At 40.6% G+C, this 13,955-nt stretch overlaps 1 protein-coding gene across 12 annotated transcripts in view; it reads right to left on the bottom strand.

Annotated features, from left to right (window-relative positions):
* The window catches only part of EVI5 (ecotropic viral integration site 5), a 235,525-nt gene that overhangs the window by 164,163 nt on the left and 57,407 nt on the right, over positions 1–13,955 (bottom strand). The window contains exon 1 of one of the 12 annotated variants that reach the window (XM_008264882.5): positions 11,149–11,251. The exons of the other annotated variants lie outside the window; for them this stretch is intronic. Within the exon in view, the coding sequence (XP_008263104.1) occupies positions 11,149–11,162 (14 nt within the window). The 5' untranslated portion in view covers positions 11,163–11,251. Of the gene's footprint in view, positions 1–11,148; positions 11,252–13,955 lie in introns of those variants that run through there. 12 annotated transcript variants of the gene reach the window in all.

The raw sequence follows: 13,955 nt of genomic DNA, 5'->3' as shown, positions 1-13,955 counted from the left end.
TCTATCCCTCCATCCCTCTCTGTAACTCTGCCTTTCAAATAAATAAATAAATCATTTTAAAAAAAAAGATCTAAGTAGACATTTCTCCAGAGAAGATATGCAAATGGTCAACAGAAACATGAAAATATATTTGACAGCACGAATCACCAGGAAAGTACAAATCAAAAGTACAATGAGATGCAACTTCACAACCACTAGGATGGTTATATCAGAAAGATAAATAATAAGTGTTTGTGAGAACAAGGAGCCAATGGAACTTTGTCATATACTGGTGGTAGAAATATAATATGGTGTAAAACTTTGGAAAACAAGTTCCTCAAATGGTTAAACAGAGAATTACCACCACCCGCTACTCCTAGATACATATCCAAAAGAAATGAAACGTGTAATATTGTGCAGCCATGAGAAGGAACGAAGTTCAGCTACATGCTACAACACAGATAAACTTTGCAACATCTTGCTAAGTTAAAGAAACTAATCACATCGCTTCTCGGCCTTTTGGCTAAGATCAAGTGAAGAAACTAATCACAAAAAGACAAATACTGTATGATTACATATACATGAAATGTCTAGAAGACAGAAATAGATTAGTTACAGTGAGGACTAGGAGGTGAGGAGGTGTGCTGGGATGGGCAGTGCTTACTAATGGTGTTTGGCTTCTCTCTGGGGTGATGAAAAAGTTCAAAAATTGACTGCATTGACAGTTGTACAATTCTGTGACTACAATACTAACAACTGCGCTAAACATTTAAAGTGGATTAGTTGTATGGTATATGAATATCTCCATAAAGTTGTTAAATAGGAATAAAAAGGTAAAACATATGACTAGCAATAAAAATCAGAAAAAAGTTTCGAAGTGTTGGGTTTGCTATAAAGGATACAAAGCAATATTCTGGGATGGTGCACATTTTTTAAGATGATAAGTTTCTAAGTCTAAACAGGAATGTAAAGTATACACAAGTAGAGACATTTGTCAAAACAAACTGTACATTTATAAACTATATATGTCTATGCAAACTGCTCATCAATTTTTAAAAAAGACTTATTTTGGGGCCAGTGCTGTGGCCTGGCGGGTAAACTTGCTGCCTGCAGTGCCAGCATCCCATATGGACACTGGTTTGAATTCCAGCTGCTCCACTTCCAATCCAGCTCTCTGCTATGGGCTGGGAAAGCAGAAGAAGATGGCTCAAATCCTTGGGCCCCTGCACCCATGTGGGAAGACCCAGAAGAAGCTCCTGGCTCCTAGCTTCAGACTGGCGCAGCTCTGGCCATTGCAGCCAACTGGGGAGTGAACCAGAGGATGGAAGACCTCTCCCTCTCTTTCTCTCTCTCTCTTTCTCTGACTCGCCTTCTCTCTGTGTGTAACTCTTTCAAATGAATAAATAAATAAATCCTTAAAAAAAATAATAAGATGGCTCAAGTGCTTGGGTCCCTGTACCTACATGGGAAACCTGAAAGAAGCTCCAGGCTCCTGGCTTCAAATTGGCCCAGCTCTGGCCATTGCATGTGTGCGCGCTCGCTCGCTCTCGCTCTCTCTCTCTCTCTGCCTTTGTAATTCTTTAAAAATAAGTAAATAAATATTTTTTAAAAAGTATTTGTTTGGGGACCAGCGCTGTGGCGCAGCGGATTAACACCCTGGCCTGAAGCTCCGGCATCCCATATGGGCGCCAGTTTGAGTTCCGGCTGCTCCTCTTCCAACCCAGCTCTCTCCTATAGTCTGGGAAAGCAGCAGAAGACGGCCCAAGTCCTTGGGACCCTGCACCTGCAGGGGAGACCCAGAAGAGGCTCCTGGCTCCTGGCTTCGGGTCGGTGCAGCTCTGGCCATTGCAGCCATCTGAGGAGTGAACCAGAGGATGGAAGACCTCTCTCTTTCTGCCTCTCCTCTCTCTGTGTAACTCTGACTTTCAAATAAATAAATAGATCTTAAAAAAACAAAAAAAGTATTTGTTTAAAATATTCTGTTTAATGGCACTAGGGGGAGTGAAAATTAAGTGAAAAACTACCGCCTTTTATCATTGTAAGTCCTTAGAACTTTATAGAAACCATTACTAATACTTTTAAAAGATTACTTTTGGTATATTTTTGTAACAAAACGAAACTATAAATATTTCACTTCAGGCCTGCAGTGTGGCACAGCAGGTTAATCCTCCACATTCAGCGCCAGCATCCATGTGGGTGCCGGTTCTAGTCCCGGCTGCTCCTCTTCCCATCCAGCTCTCTGCTGTGGCCTGGGGAAGCAGTAGATGGCCCAGGTCCTTGGGCCCCTGCACCCACATGGGAGACCAGGAAGAAGCACCTGGCTCCTGGCTTCAGAATGGCAACACTTCGGCCGTTGCGGCCATTTGGGGAATGAACTAGTGGAAGAAAAACCTCTCCCTCTGTCTGTAACTCTACCTCTCAAATAAATAAATAAAATCTTAATAAAAAATACTTCATTTCTACCTTTTCAAATTTCTTGGTCATTCCAGCAAATTTTATGTTTCACTTATTTATTTTCATTTACTTGAAAGGCAGAGCAACAGAGAGCGAGAGGGGAAAAAAAGAGGGAAGAAGGGAAAGAGGGAGAAAATCTTCCATCTGGTTTACTCCCCAAATGCTTGCAACAGCCAAGGCTGAGCCAGGCCAAAGGCAAATCCCAGGAACTCCATTCTGATGTCTCACTTGTGTGACAGGGACCCAAATAACCTCAGCTACCATCTGGTGCCTCCCAGGTTGCACATTAGCAGGAAGCTGGATCAGAAGCAGAGGCAGTACTTAATCCCAGGCACTCCAATATGGGATTTGGGTGTCCCAAGTGGGGGTTTAATCAGGACACCTATACCAGGACACCTGCTCCCCCAGTCAATTTTAGAATGAAGAAAAACTTAAGAATTTCTATAATAAAAAAAAAAATTCCCAAGAAAGTTAAAACATTTTAGAAGGTTAGAAGAAATACTTGAATTGATAAGATCAAGTTCTTCCCCAGTGAACTTGAACTACAAGCCACAAGCTGCATGATGGACTGCATATATGATGGTGGCCCTGTAAGATTAAAATGAGGGGGCCAGCACTGTGACATAGTGGATAAAGCCATTGCCTGTGACGCGAGCATCCTATATGGGTGCCGATTAGTGTCCTAATTGCTCCACTTCTGATCCAGCTCTCTGTTAATGGCCTGGGAAAGCAGTGGAAGATGTCCCAAATGCTTGGGCCCCTGTCACCACAAGGGAGATCAGGATGAAGCTACTGGCTCCTGGCTTCAGCTTGGCCCCAGCCCTGGCCATTGCAGCCATCTCTAGGGACCAAGCCATAGATGAAAGATATCTCTTTCTCTCTCTCTCTCTCTCTCTCTCCCTCTCCCTCTCTCTCTTCTTCTCAGTCCCCCTCCCAATGTATATAACTCTTCCAAATACATAAATAAATCTTAAAAATATATATTATAATGGAATTGAAAAACTTATCACCCAACCAAAAACTTGGCTGTCATGATTCTGTAGTGCAATGCATGACTCACGTGTGTGAGGTGATGCTGATGTAAACAAACCTACGGTGCCAGTGGTATAAAAATGCAGCACACAGGGTCGGCGCTGTGGCACAGCAGGTAAAGCCGCCACCTGCAGTGATGGCATCCCATATGGGTGCTGGTTTGAGACCTGGTTGCTCCACTTCTGATCCAGCTCTCTGCTATGGCCTGGGAAAGCAGTAGGAGATGGCCCAAGAGCGTGGGCCCCTGCATCCACTTTGGAGACCTGGAGGAGGCTCCTGGCTCCTGGCTTCAAATCAGAGCAGCACAGACTATTGCAGTTAGTTGGGGAACGAACCAGCAGATGGAAGACCTCTCTCTCTGCCTCTCCTCTCTCTGTGTAACTCTTTCAAATAAATAAAAAATCTTTAAAAAAATATATAGCACACACAACTATATACACACTGCATTAATACTTGCTAATGATAATACACAATGTTACTAGTTTACATATTTACTAAACTTATAAGTGTACTCCTATTTATATTTTAAAAAGTTAATTGTAAAAACATCTCAAGCAGGCTCTTCAGGAGTTGTCCAGAAAAAGGTATGGAGAGACCAACTTCCTGCATGTTGCTGCCCTTTGGGTCAGGGAGGTGAAGACAGTGACATTGATTATTGATTATCTCCCTCTCCCCTTTTCCCTCTTCTTCTCTCTCTCCTTTTCTGTCTCTCTGCCTTTCAAGTAAATGAAAATAAATAAGACATTGACTATGCCCTGTGTAGTGCTATGTGTGTATTTGTGTCTCATCTCTCAACTTGCATACAAAAAAGTTTTTAAAACATTTAATTTTAAATAGAAAAAAGGTCACAGAATAAGCATATAAAGAAATAAAACATTTTTGTACAGATCCACAATATGCTAGGTGTAACTATAAAACAATCAGAAAGTTTAAAATATTTTTTTAAAGCTTGTTACTCATGCCGGTGTCACGGCTCACTAGGCTAATCATCCGCCTTGCGGCGCCGGCATACCAGGTTCTAGTCCCGGTCAGGGCGCCAGATTCTGTCCCAGTTGCCCCTATTCCAGGCCAGCTGTCTGCTGTGGCCAGGGAGTGCAGTGGAGGATGGCCCAAGCACTTGGGCCCTGCACCCCATGGGAGACCAGGATAAGTACCTGGTTCCTGCCATCGGATCAGCACGGTGCGCCGGCCGCAGCAGCCATTGGAGGGTGAACCAACGGCAAAAGGAAGACCTTTCTCTCTGTCTCTCTCTCTCACTGTCCACTCTGCCTGTCAAAAAAATAAAATGAAAAATAAAAAAAATAAAATAAAAAAGCTTATTACTTAGGGTCGGTTCTGTGGTGTAGCAGGTAAAACCGTTGCCTGCAGTGCCAACATCCTATATAGGTGTCGGTTCGAGTACCAGCTGCTCCACTTTTGATCCAGCTCTCTGCTGTGGCCTGGGAAAACAGTAGGAGATGACCCAAGTCCTTGGGCCCCTGCACCAATGTGGGAGACCCAGAAGAAGCTCCTGACTCCTGGTTTCGGATAGGCACAGCTCCAGCCGTTGAGGCCATCTGGGGAGTGAACCAGCAGACAGAAGACTTCTCTCTCTCTCTCTCTCTCTCTCTCTCTCTCTCTCTCTCTTTCTCTCTCTCTGCCTCTGCCTCTCTGTAACTCTTTTAAGTAAATAAATAAAATCTCAAAAAAAGTTTATTGACTCCTTTTGTCTCTCCTCTCCTTTTATGTTCTCTTTCTCGTTTATTTTTCTACCATCTCTTGTCTCTTCCTTCTCTTTCTTTTTTAGTGTCTTGCTCTTGTGTTCTTTCTGTTTTGCTGTTTTCTGCTTGTCTTTCTTCTTGCTTTCCTTCTAGTTTCTTTCTCTATTTTACAATTTTGTTTCTCTTCCCCCACCTTGACTTAATAATATTCTTTGTCTTTTCTTATTTTTTCTCCCTTTTGCTTTTTTTCATCACCTTTTCTTTCCCTTTCCTACTCTTCTATTTTTAAATCTTCATGTGTTCTTCTCTCTTCCTCATTTTGGTTTCATTTTCTTTGCCTGTCTCCCACCTTCCCTCATGTCTTTCCTCTTTTTCTCATGTCTTTTCACATTTTTTCTTTCTAAATTTCCATTTCTTCTTTTTCCTGCCTTTTACATTTTCTTTCTCTTTTAGTTACTGTCTTTCAATTTCTTTTTTGGTCCCTTTTATTTTTCTTTTCTCACAATAAAATAAAATAAAACATTGAGTAAAAACTCTATAGTAAACTAAGGTTAATTTATTATAAAAAAATATATTTTTAAAATATTTATTTACTTATTTATCTGAAAAGCAGTTCCATCTGCTGGATAACTCCCAAAATGGCCACAACAGGATGAGCCCAGGAGCCTAGAGCTTGATCTGGGCTTCCACGTGGGTGGCAGGGAACCAAGGACCTAGACCATCTCCTGCTACTTTCCCAGGCACTTTAGCAGGGAACTGGATCAGAAATAGAACAGTCAAGAATTGAACTAGCATGCTCATATTGGATGCTGGTATTATAGCCCGCAGTTTAAGCAACCCATGGTGCTACAACGAAGGCCTCAGAAAAAAAAATTTTCTAAATATTTGGTGTAGCCTAAGTGTTTGGTGTCATAAGGCCCACAGCAGTGTATGGTAATGTCCTAAGATCTTCACATTCATGACCACCACTCGCTGACTCATCCAGAGCAACTTCCAGGACTTCAGGCCTTGTCATGGCTAATACGCTATACAGCCAGATAATTTTTTATATTTTACAACATATATCATTGTGCTTTTTCTATGTTTAGATACACAGACACTTTCTATTATGCTGTAACTGTCTACAGCCCAGTGAGATGCTGTACAAGTGTCAGTCTAGGAGCAATAAATAGGCTACACCACACAGCCCAGGTGTGTAGTAGGCTATACATCTAAGTTTGAGTACATACACTTTCTCATGTTAGCGCAGTGACTAAATCATCTAATGAAACATTTTTAGAACATCTCTGTCATCAAGTGACACATGGCTATATTTAGCCATGGCATACAGAAAGAATTTACACATGCTTTAAGGATATGCAGTTAGAATTAACTAATTTTATTCTTTATTGCTAAAAGAGGTCATAAAATAACTCAGGGAGATTCCTAAGCAGGCTGCCACCTGGTTTCATTATAGTTAAAATATTCGGACATGGTGGTGGACGGGCAAATTACCTGAAAGTCAACAATCACAGACTGGAGCCTGGCAACTGGGGAAATGGTAATGAAGCATTACTCATGGGTTTGTGGGCTAATGAGAAGTCTATCCACAACTTGGTGATTTTCCTCCTCCCACACTGCATGGATTTATTAGGGGAGGAAAAAAGCTATCCATAATTTCCCTCTGACTAATACAAGAAGAAATTCATCAGATGAAAGGAAAAGAATAATACACAAGTAGAAGTACTGTACACTGTATTCAAAGACACTCCCCACAGGTTTGTGTGGCCTCCAGATCATTGCTTACCTACCACTACCATACAATTACACACAGTCCCAGGTCTGCTCATCCTTCAAGAATACTTCCAGACTGAGCATTAGAGGTTGGATTTCTAATTTATTTTTTACATTCTACTTATTATTTTCATTTTATTCAAAAAGCAAAAAGACAGAGATAGACACACAGAGATCTTCCATCTGCTAGTTCACTCCCCATATGCTGGCAATGGCCAGGGCTGGGCCAGGCTGAAGCCAGGAACTATAACTCAGGCCAAGTCTCAAGTCTCCCATACAGTTGGCAGGGATTCACCCACTGGAGTCATCACCCAATGCCTCCCAGAGTATGTTTTAGCAGGAGGCTAGAATGGGAAGCAGAGCCAGAACCCTGCTAGCATTCCAAGTAGTACCTTAACCACCATACCAAATGCCCATCCCAGAAGTTGGATTCTGCTACCCGGAGGACATTCAATTCTCAGTCTCCTAACTGGGAAACTCCAAGTTTCTCTTAGAGTAGCTCCAAATCTAAGGGCAATCATTCAAAATGGCTATAGTACATATTAGCTGAGTTGGGGGTGCAGAGGCCAAGCTGGACTTTTCAAATAGTATCAAAGGTGAAAAAGTCCAGGACTCATGGCTTCCAGAAGCACAGGAGACTTGATATAGAGAAAACATTTTTTGATTTTCCTAATGGGTAGGATTAGGAAACAAGCTGAGAACAAGAGAACACTCCATTATCTTAGATAACCATCCCCAAATCTTTAGTTCTGAGAATTGAACCTTCTCAGAACTCACCAAGGTGCCACATATCAAAGGAAACTGGCAGTATGTGTCCTTGATGATGGGCAGATCAGAAAAAAAGAGTAGCAGCTCATGTGTTGGCAGCATGCATGTGACCCCCCAAAAAAACCCCATCTACAGTACATGTATTATAGATATTTATTTATATAGTATAGCATGTTTAGCATACATAGTCTGTTTACTATGTATAGTGTATTTAGTTCACTTCTTTATATAGTACAGTATAGACTGAAAAATAAAAAGGAGAAGAGGAAAAAGAACAGGGTATCTTTGGAGTATTTGGAGTGTACAGCACTTGGGGACATCCACGTTAAAATTACAGCAGCTGAAAAGACAAGTCTGAATCTCACAAGAGAGGGGAAGACTATAAACAGAAATTTGGCAACCATAAGCAAAAAGTTCATATTAAACTTTTTGAGAATCCTACTGTACTAAGCAAAATGTTTTCGTGTGGATACCAGAACTAAGCTGGAAAGATACAACAGCAATTGGTCAACATGCCAGTTGGTAATCTGCAAGCCTATAACATATTTTATAAGGATCTAATGAAGTTAAAAAAGAAAAATTCAATGAGAAAAACATTTGGAAAGCTAAATACATTACACTTAGATGTGGAAAGCTCCTTTTCTAACTTTTCAATCATCTCTTATAATGTTCATGCCAAAGAAACAGGATATTGTGGCCTGTGCTGTGGAATAGCGGATAAAGCCACAGCCTGCAGTGCCGGCATCCCATGTGGGCAACAGTTCAAGTCCTGGCTGCCCTACTTCCAATCCAGCTCTCTGTTGTGTCCTGGGAAAGCGGCAGAAGATGGCCTAAGCCTTGGGCCCCTGCACCCACATGGGAGACCTAGAAGAAGCTCCTAGCTCCTGGCTTCAGATCAGCCTGGCTCTGGCTATTGCAGCCAATTAGGGAGTGAACCAGCAGATGGAAGACTTCTCCCTCTCTGCCTCTGCCTCTCTAACTCTGCCTTTCAAATAAATAAATAAACCTTAAAAAATAAAAAATAAAAAAAAATTTTAAAAAGTAGGATGTGAACATGCTGGGAAAGGAAGGGCAACCTGCCAACTAAAAGATCAGCAAGCAAATGAGTAACACCAAACTTGCTTGAGTCCATTTGGGCTGCTTTAACAAAACACCTTAGACTGGGTAATCTATAAACCACAAAAACCTACTACTGCTCACAGTTCTGAAGGCCAGGAAGTCCAAGGAAAGGCACAGCAGACTGAGTGTCTGGTAGGGGCCCGTTTCTCCCAGGTGGTACCTCTCTCAAGCCTTTTATGAACACACCGATCCCATTCATCAGGATGGAACTTCTCAAAGGCCCCACTTCTTACTCTCTCACATTAGGATTAGACTTCAATACACAGATTTGGGAAGGCTATCAAGATTTAGACAGTAACAAAATGACACACATAACTCAGAGCAGGGTCACACCCTTTCATATGAACAACATCAAGCACAAATCTCTATCTCAGAGAGATGAAGGAGAATTAAGAGAAAACACAAGGAATTAGCACAAGAAACAACTTAGTTGTTGCCCGTGTAAAAAGGAGGTACCTATAATGACAGATTTTTCTTTTGTTTTATTTAAGATAAAAGCCCAGAGAAGGTAAATACAAGAGTCAGAGCTTCCTTGTAAAATCTGGATCAGAAAATGATGATTTGGCTTCATAAGAATATTCCAGACAGCCTGTTAACATTTCACTTCTGGCTGGCGCCGCAACTCACTTGGCTAATCTGCCACTTGCGGCGTCAGCACCCAAGGTTCTAGACCCGGTTGGGGCGCCGGATTCTGTCCCGGTTGCTCCTCTTCCAGTCCAGCTCTCTGCTGTGGCCCGAGAGGGCAGTGGAGGATGGCCCAAGTACTTGGGCCCTGCACCCACATGGGAGACCAGGAGGAAGCACCTGGCTCCTGGCTTCGGATCGGCACAGCGCAACGGCTGCAGAGGCCATTTGGTGGGTTAACCAACAGAAAAGGAAGACCTTTCTGTCTCTCTCTGACTCACTGTCTAACTCAGCCTGTCAAAAAAAAAAAAAAAAAAAAAAAAGATAATGATTTCACTTCTGATGCCCATGCTGTGCCATAGCAGGTTAAAGCCCTGGCCTGAAGCGCCGGCATCCCATATGGGCGCTGTTTCTATTCCCAGCTGCTCCTCTTCCGATCCAGCTCTCTGCTATAGCCTGGAATAGCAGCAGAAGATGGCCGAAGTCCTTGGGGCCCTGTACCCACATGGAAGACCTGGAAGAAGTTCCTGGCTCCTGACTTCGGATCGGCACAGCTCTGGCTGTCTGCCATCTGGGGAATGAACCAGTGGATGGAAGACCTCTTTCTCTCTGTCTCTGCCTCTCCTTCTCTCTCTCTCTCTGTAACGCTTTCAAATAAATCTTAAAAAAAAAAAAAAAAAAAAGGAAAAAAAGTTTCACTTCTTAAACATCTTAATTTCAAAACAGACTGTCTGAAGCTAAGATAATTACAATGGAACAAATTGTACAATTACTTAAATTAATTACAAGGGTACTTCAAAAACTGGAAAAGTTAAACTAGAAATTTATTCTGACACAAAACTTCTTGAAGTCTATAGGTTTTTAATAATACACATTTTCAATGAACTTCTAGAAAATCCCATGTCATTAAATTCTTTAGGAAATGAGAGAATAGCTAAAAAGAAATTTCAAACAACCCTCAATGAAAAGAAAGACAGAGTTTGGATACATATTTAGACAGTTTTTTATAATTAAAAAATGCATGAAGTTTTAACGGAGACTTAGGAATTTCTTTTTTGCTTGGATGATTTTGGAGGCTATCTCCAGCAAAACTGAGATAATGCTGTGGCAGTAAAACAACAAACATTAGACAGATGCTAGAACAGCTTGTTCAGCCTGTCCAACAGAAACATAATGCAAGCCATTTAATGTAATTTTAAATGCTCTAGAAGACTAGGTGAAGTTAATTTCAATAATTTTATCAAATATATTCAAAGTGTCACTTCAACATGTAATAAAAAATTTTTTAACTAATGAGATCTTTTTTTCTAGTCAAGTTTTAAAATCTAGTATACATTTTACTCTTATGGTATATCATTGCATATCAGTGTTACAAATGCCACAGTGATTACCATACTGAACAGTGCAGGTTCAGATATTAGTAAGATACAATCAAGTATACATTAAGGTCTCAAAGATTCCTGCTTACCATATTTTTAAATATATATATATACACACACACACACATATATATATTAAAAGCACTTCCCATTTCTTTATTCTCATGTCACCCCAAAAATATGCTAGAAATATCTGATCCCAACTAACAATAAAGCAAATAAACCAAATTTTAAATGCCTATAAATAATGGCTGTTTAACATCTAAATTAATAACATTCCTTCTTAATTACAATGTACTGCTATTACACTTGAAACTCACCTCTTTAAATTCATCTCTTCCAAAGCTTTTGTATGTTTAAAATGAAAAAGAAACTGCACGTTTAACACATGGGGTAAAATGCAGTCCTGTTTTAACTTTAAGACAATTAATGATTAACTATTATCAAACAGATCTTTGACACTGCACTAAATCCTTCATGTCTTTCTAAAGTTGCCACATGTACTTATTTTTAAAAAGGAATAGCTACAGTAAAACTACACGAAGGAAAGGGTTTTCTTATAGAATTTGGTATTTGTGTTTTTTAAATCTTAATTTTCTAAAATACTGTCATTTTTATATCTTTTGAATCAAGGAGAGTAAAATAATACAATCGGTAATTCATGTATAATTGGGGAAAGAAACCATACATCTTAAATTTTCCCCCAGACTCATTATGTTCTTAGAGTGGCAGGGCAGAAGAGAGGGAAGAGAGCTAGATCTTGGTATTTGCCATTTTATTTTTTATTAAAGTTAGAGAGAAGTAATTTTCAACTAGAATTGTTCTCCTAAGGCAAAACAAGATGTTGCTACATGCACCTGATCCTCCACACAGATATCCTTCTCCTGGATTCTTGTTTTAGCAATATTTTTTTAAAAAAGATATGGGGCCAGCGTCGTGGTGTAGTGGGTTAATGCCCTGGCCTGAAGTGTCGGCATCCCATATGGGTGCGTGTTCTAGTCCGGGCTGCTCCACTTCCGATCCAGCTCTCTTCTGTGGCCTGGGAAAGCAGTGGAAGATGGTCCAAGACCTTGCGCCCCTGCACCTGAGTAGGAGATCTGGAAGAAGCTCCTGGCTTTCTTCTGAATGGGCAGACAGCAGGACCTCTTTCATGTGGCTTAATTAAATCAGGCTCAAAATCCATAAAGCCTAAATTCTGTTCCTCAGGAATTTATTTCTTGCCTCCATTTTCCATTTCAAAGGAACCATGCCTCAGCATAAAAAGCAAAATTTTCAGTAATAAAACTCAGCAGTAAATTATTTCTAAAGCTGAGAAGATGTAACACTTATAATATATGTAACTTCTAAACTGGATTATCAAATAACAAATCAATTTTTCTAATCTAATTCATACTTTTTCATCATGCCAAAGGGAAATGTAAAATTTAACTAAAAATTGTCATTCTTGCCGTAATAGAGTAACAGAGACTATATTTACCCTCTTCCTTAAAACAACCAAAAAAAAAAACGGAAAAAATATATGAAATTATATGTGAAAAACAATGGTTTTCAACGGTCTGGACAGTAGATAATAATTCTTGAGATAAGTTACATAAACCATATGATTTTCACCTTACTCATCGTGAGAGTTTCCAGAGCCTGACACGGAAGGGAAAATTCAACAGAGAAGGATCCTGCCTGAACTGAGGAGATGGAGCTAAGGCAAGTCAGACAAGCTACGTCTTTAGTCAGCTACAGTTAGATTAAGATGGCAAGAGTGCACAGGACAGAGCACCAGAGAGGAAACTACAGAAGCAGAGACCTGCAGAGACTGGTAAAGAATCCCCATCAAATATCCAGCTGGGAACCCACCAGCTCAATCACAAAGAAAATTACTCAATACCAGAGAAAAAAACCACCTCAAGTTACCTACACCACGGTCAACATTCACACAGGGCTGGGAATAGCACCTGTCCCCACCAGAGAGACAGGAAAAATCACACAATTAAAGGCACATTGGGTAGAGTACACCAAACGGTCTAGCCTTAGCAGAGAGAGAGAGTAATAGACCTGGACTGTACACAACTATTGAGCAAAATTTCTGGAAACAAATGAAGATGACAATATAACATGTCAAAACCTATGTGATACAGCAAAAGCAGAGTTCAGTGAAAAGATCAGTGAAACCAAGAGCTGATTTTCTGAAAAAATAAACAAAATTGATACACCACTGGCCCCACTAACCAAAAAAAGAGGGAGAAGACCCAAATCAATAAAGTTAGAGATGAAAAAGGAAATGTAACAAGAGACACCACAGAAATAAAAAGAATCATCAGAAATTACTACAAAGAGCTGTACACCAACAAACCAGGAAACCTAGAAGAAATGGATAGATTCCTGGACATATACTACCTACCTAAATTGAGGCATAAAGTAATAGAAAACCTAAACAGACCCATAAAAAAGGCAGAAAGTGAATCACTCACTATAAAGACTCTCCAACAAAGAAAAGTTCAGGACCAGATGGCTCCACAGCTGAATTCTTCCAGACACTTAAAGAAGAACTAACTCTAATTCTTCTCAAACTATTTAAAACAATTGAAAGGGAGGGAATCCTCCCAAACTTCTTTTATGAAGCCAGCATCTCCTTAATTTCTAAACTTGAAAAAGATACAACAGAGAAAGAGAACTACAGACCAATTTCCCTGATGAACATAGACATAAAAATCCTCAACAAAATACTAGCCAATTGAATTCAACAACACATCAGAAAGATCATTCACTCAGACCAAAAGGGATTTATTCCTGGTATGCAAGGATGGTTCAACATTTGCAAATCAATCAATATGATACATCACATTAACAAACTGAAGAACAGAAACCATATGATTATCTCAATAGATGCAGAGAAATCTTTTTTTTTTTTTTTTTTTTTTTTTGGACAGGCAGAGTGGACAGTGAGAGAGAGAGACAGAGAGAAAGGTCTTCCTTTTTGCCGTTGGTTCACCCTCCAATGGCCACCGCGGCTGGTGCGCTGCGGCCGGCGCACTGCGCTGATCCGATGGCAGGAGCCAGGTGCTTTTCCTGGTCTCCCATGGGGTGCAGGGACTAAGCACTTGGGCCATCCTCCACTGCACTCCCTGGCCAC

The sequence above is a fragment of the Oryctolagus cuniculus genome, chromosome 7 (assembly GCF_051225735.1).
Source record: "Oryctolagus cuniculus isolate XC-2025 breed Fujian yellow rabbit chromosome 7, ASM5122573v1, whole genome shotgun sequence".
NCBI classification, from domain to species: Eukaryota; Metazoa; Chordata; class Mammalia; order Lagomorpha; family Leporidae; genus Oryctolagus; species Oryctolagus cuniculus.
This window is presented reverse-complemented; position numbering and strand designations above follow the sequence as displayed.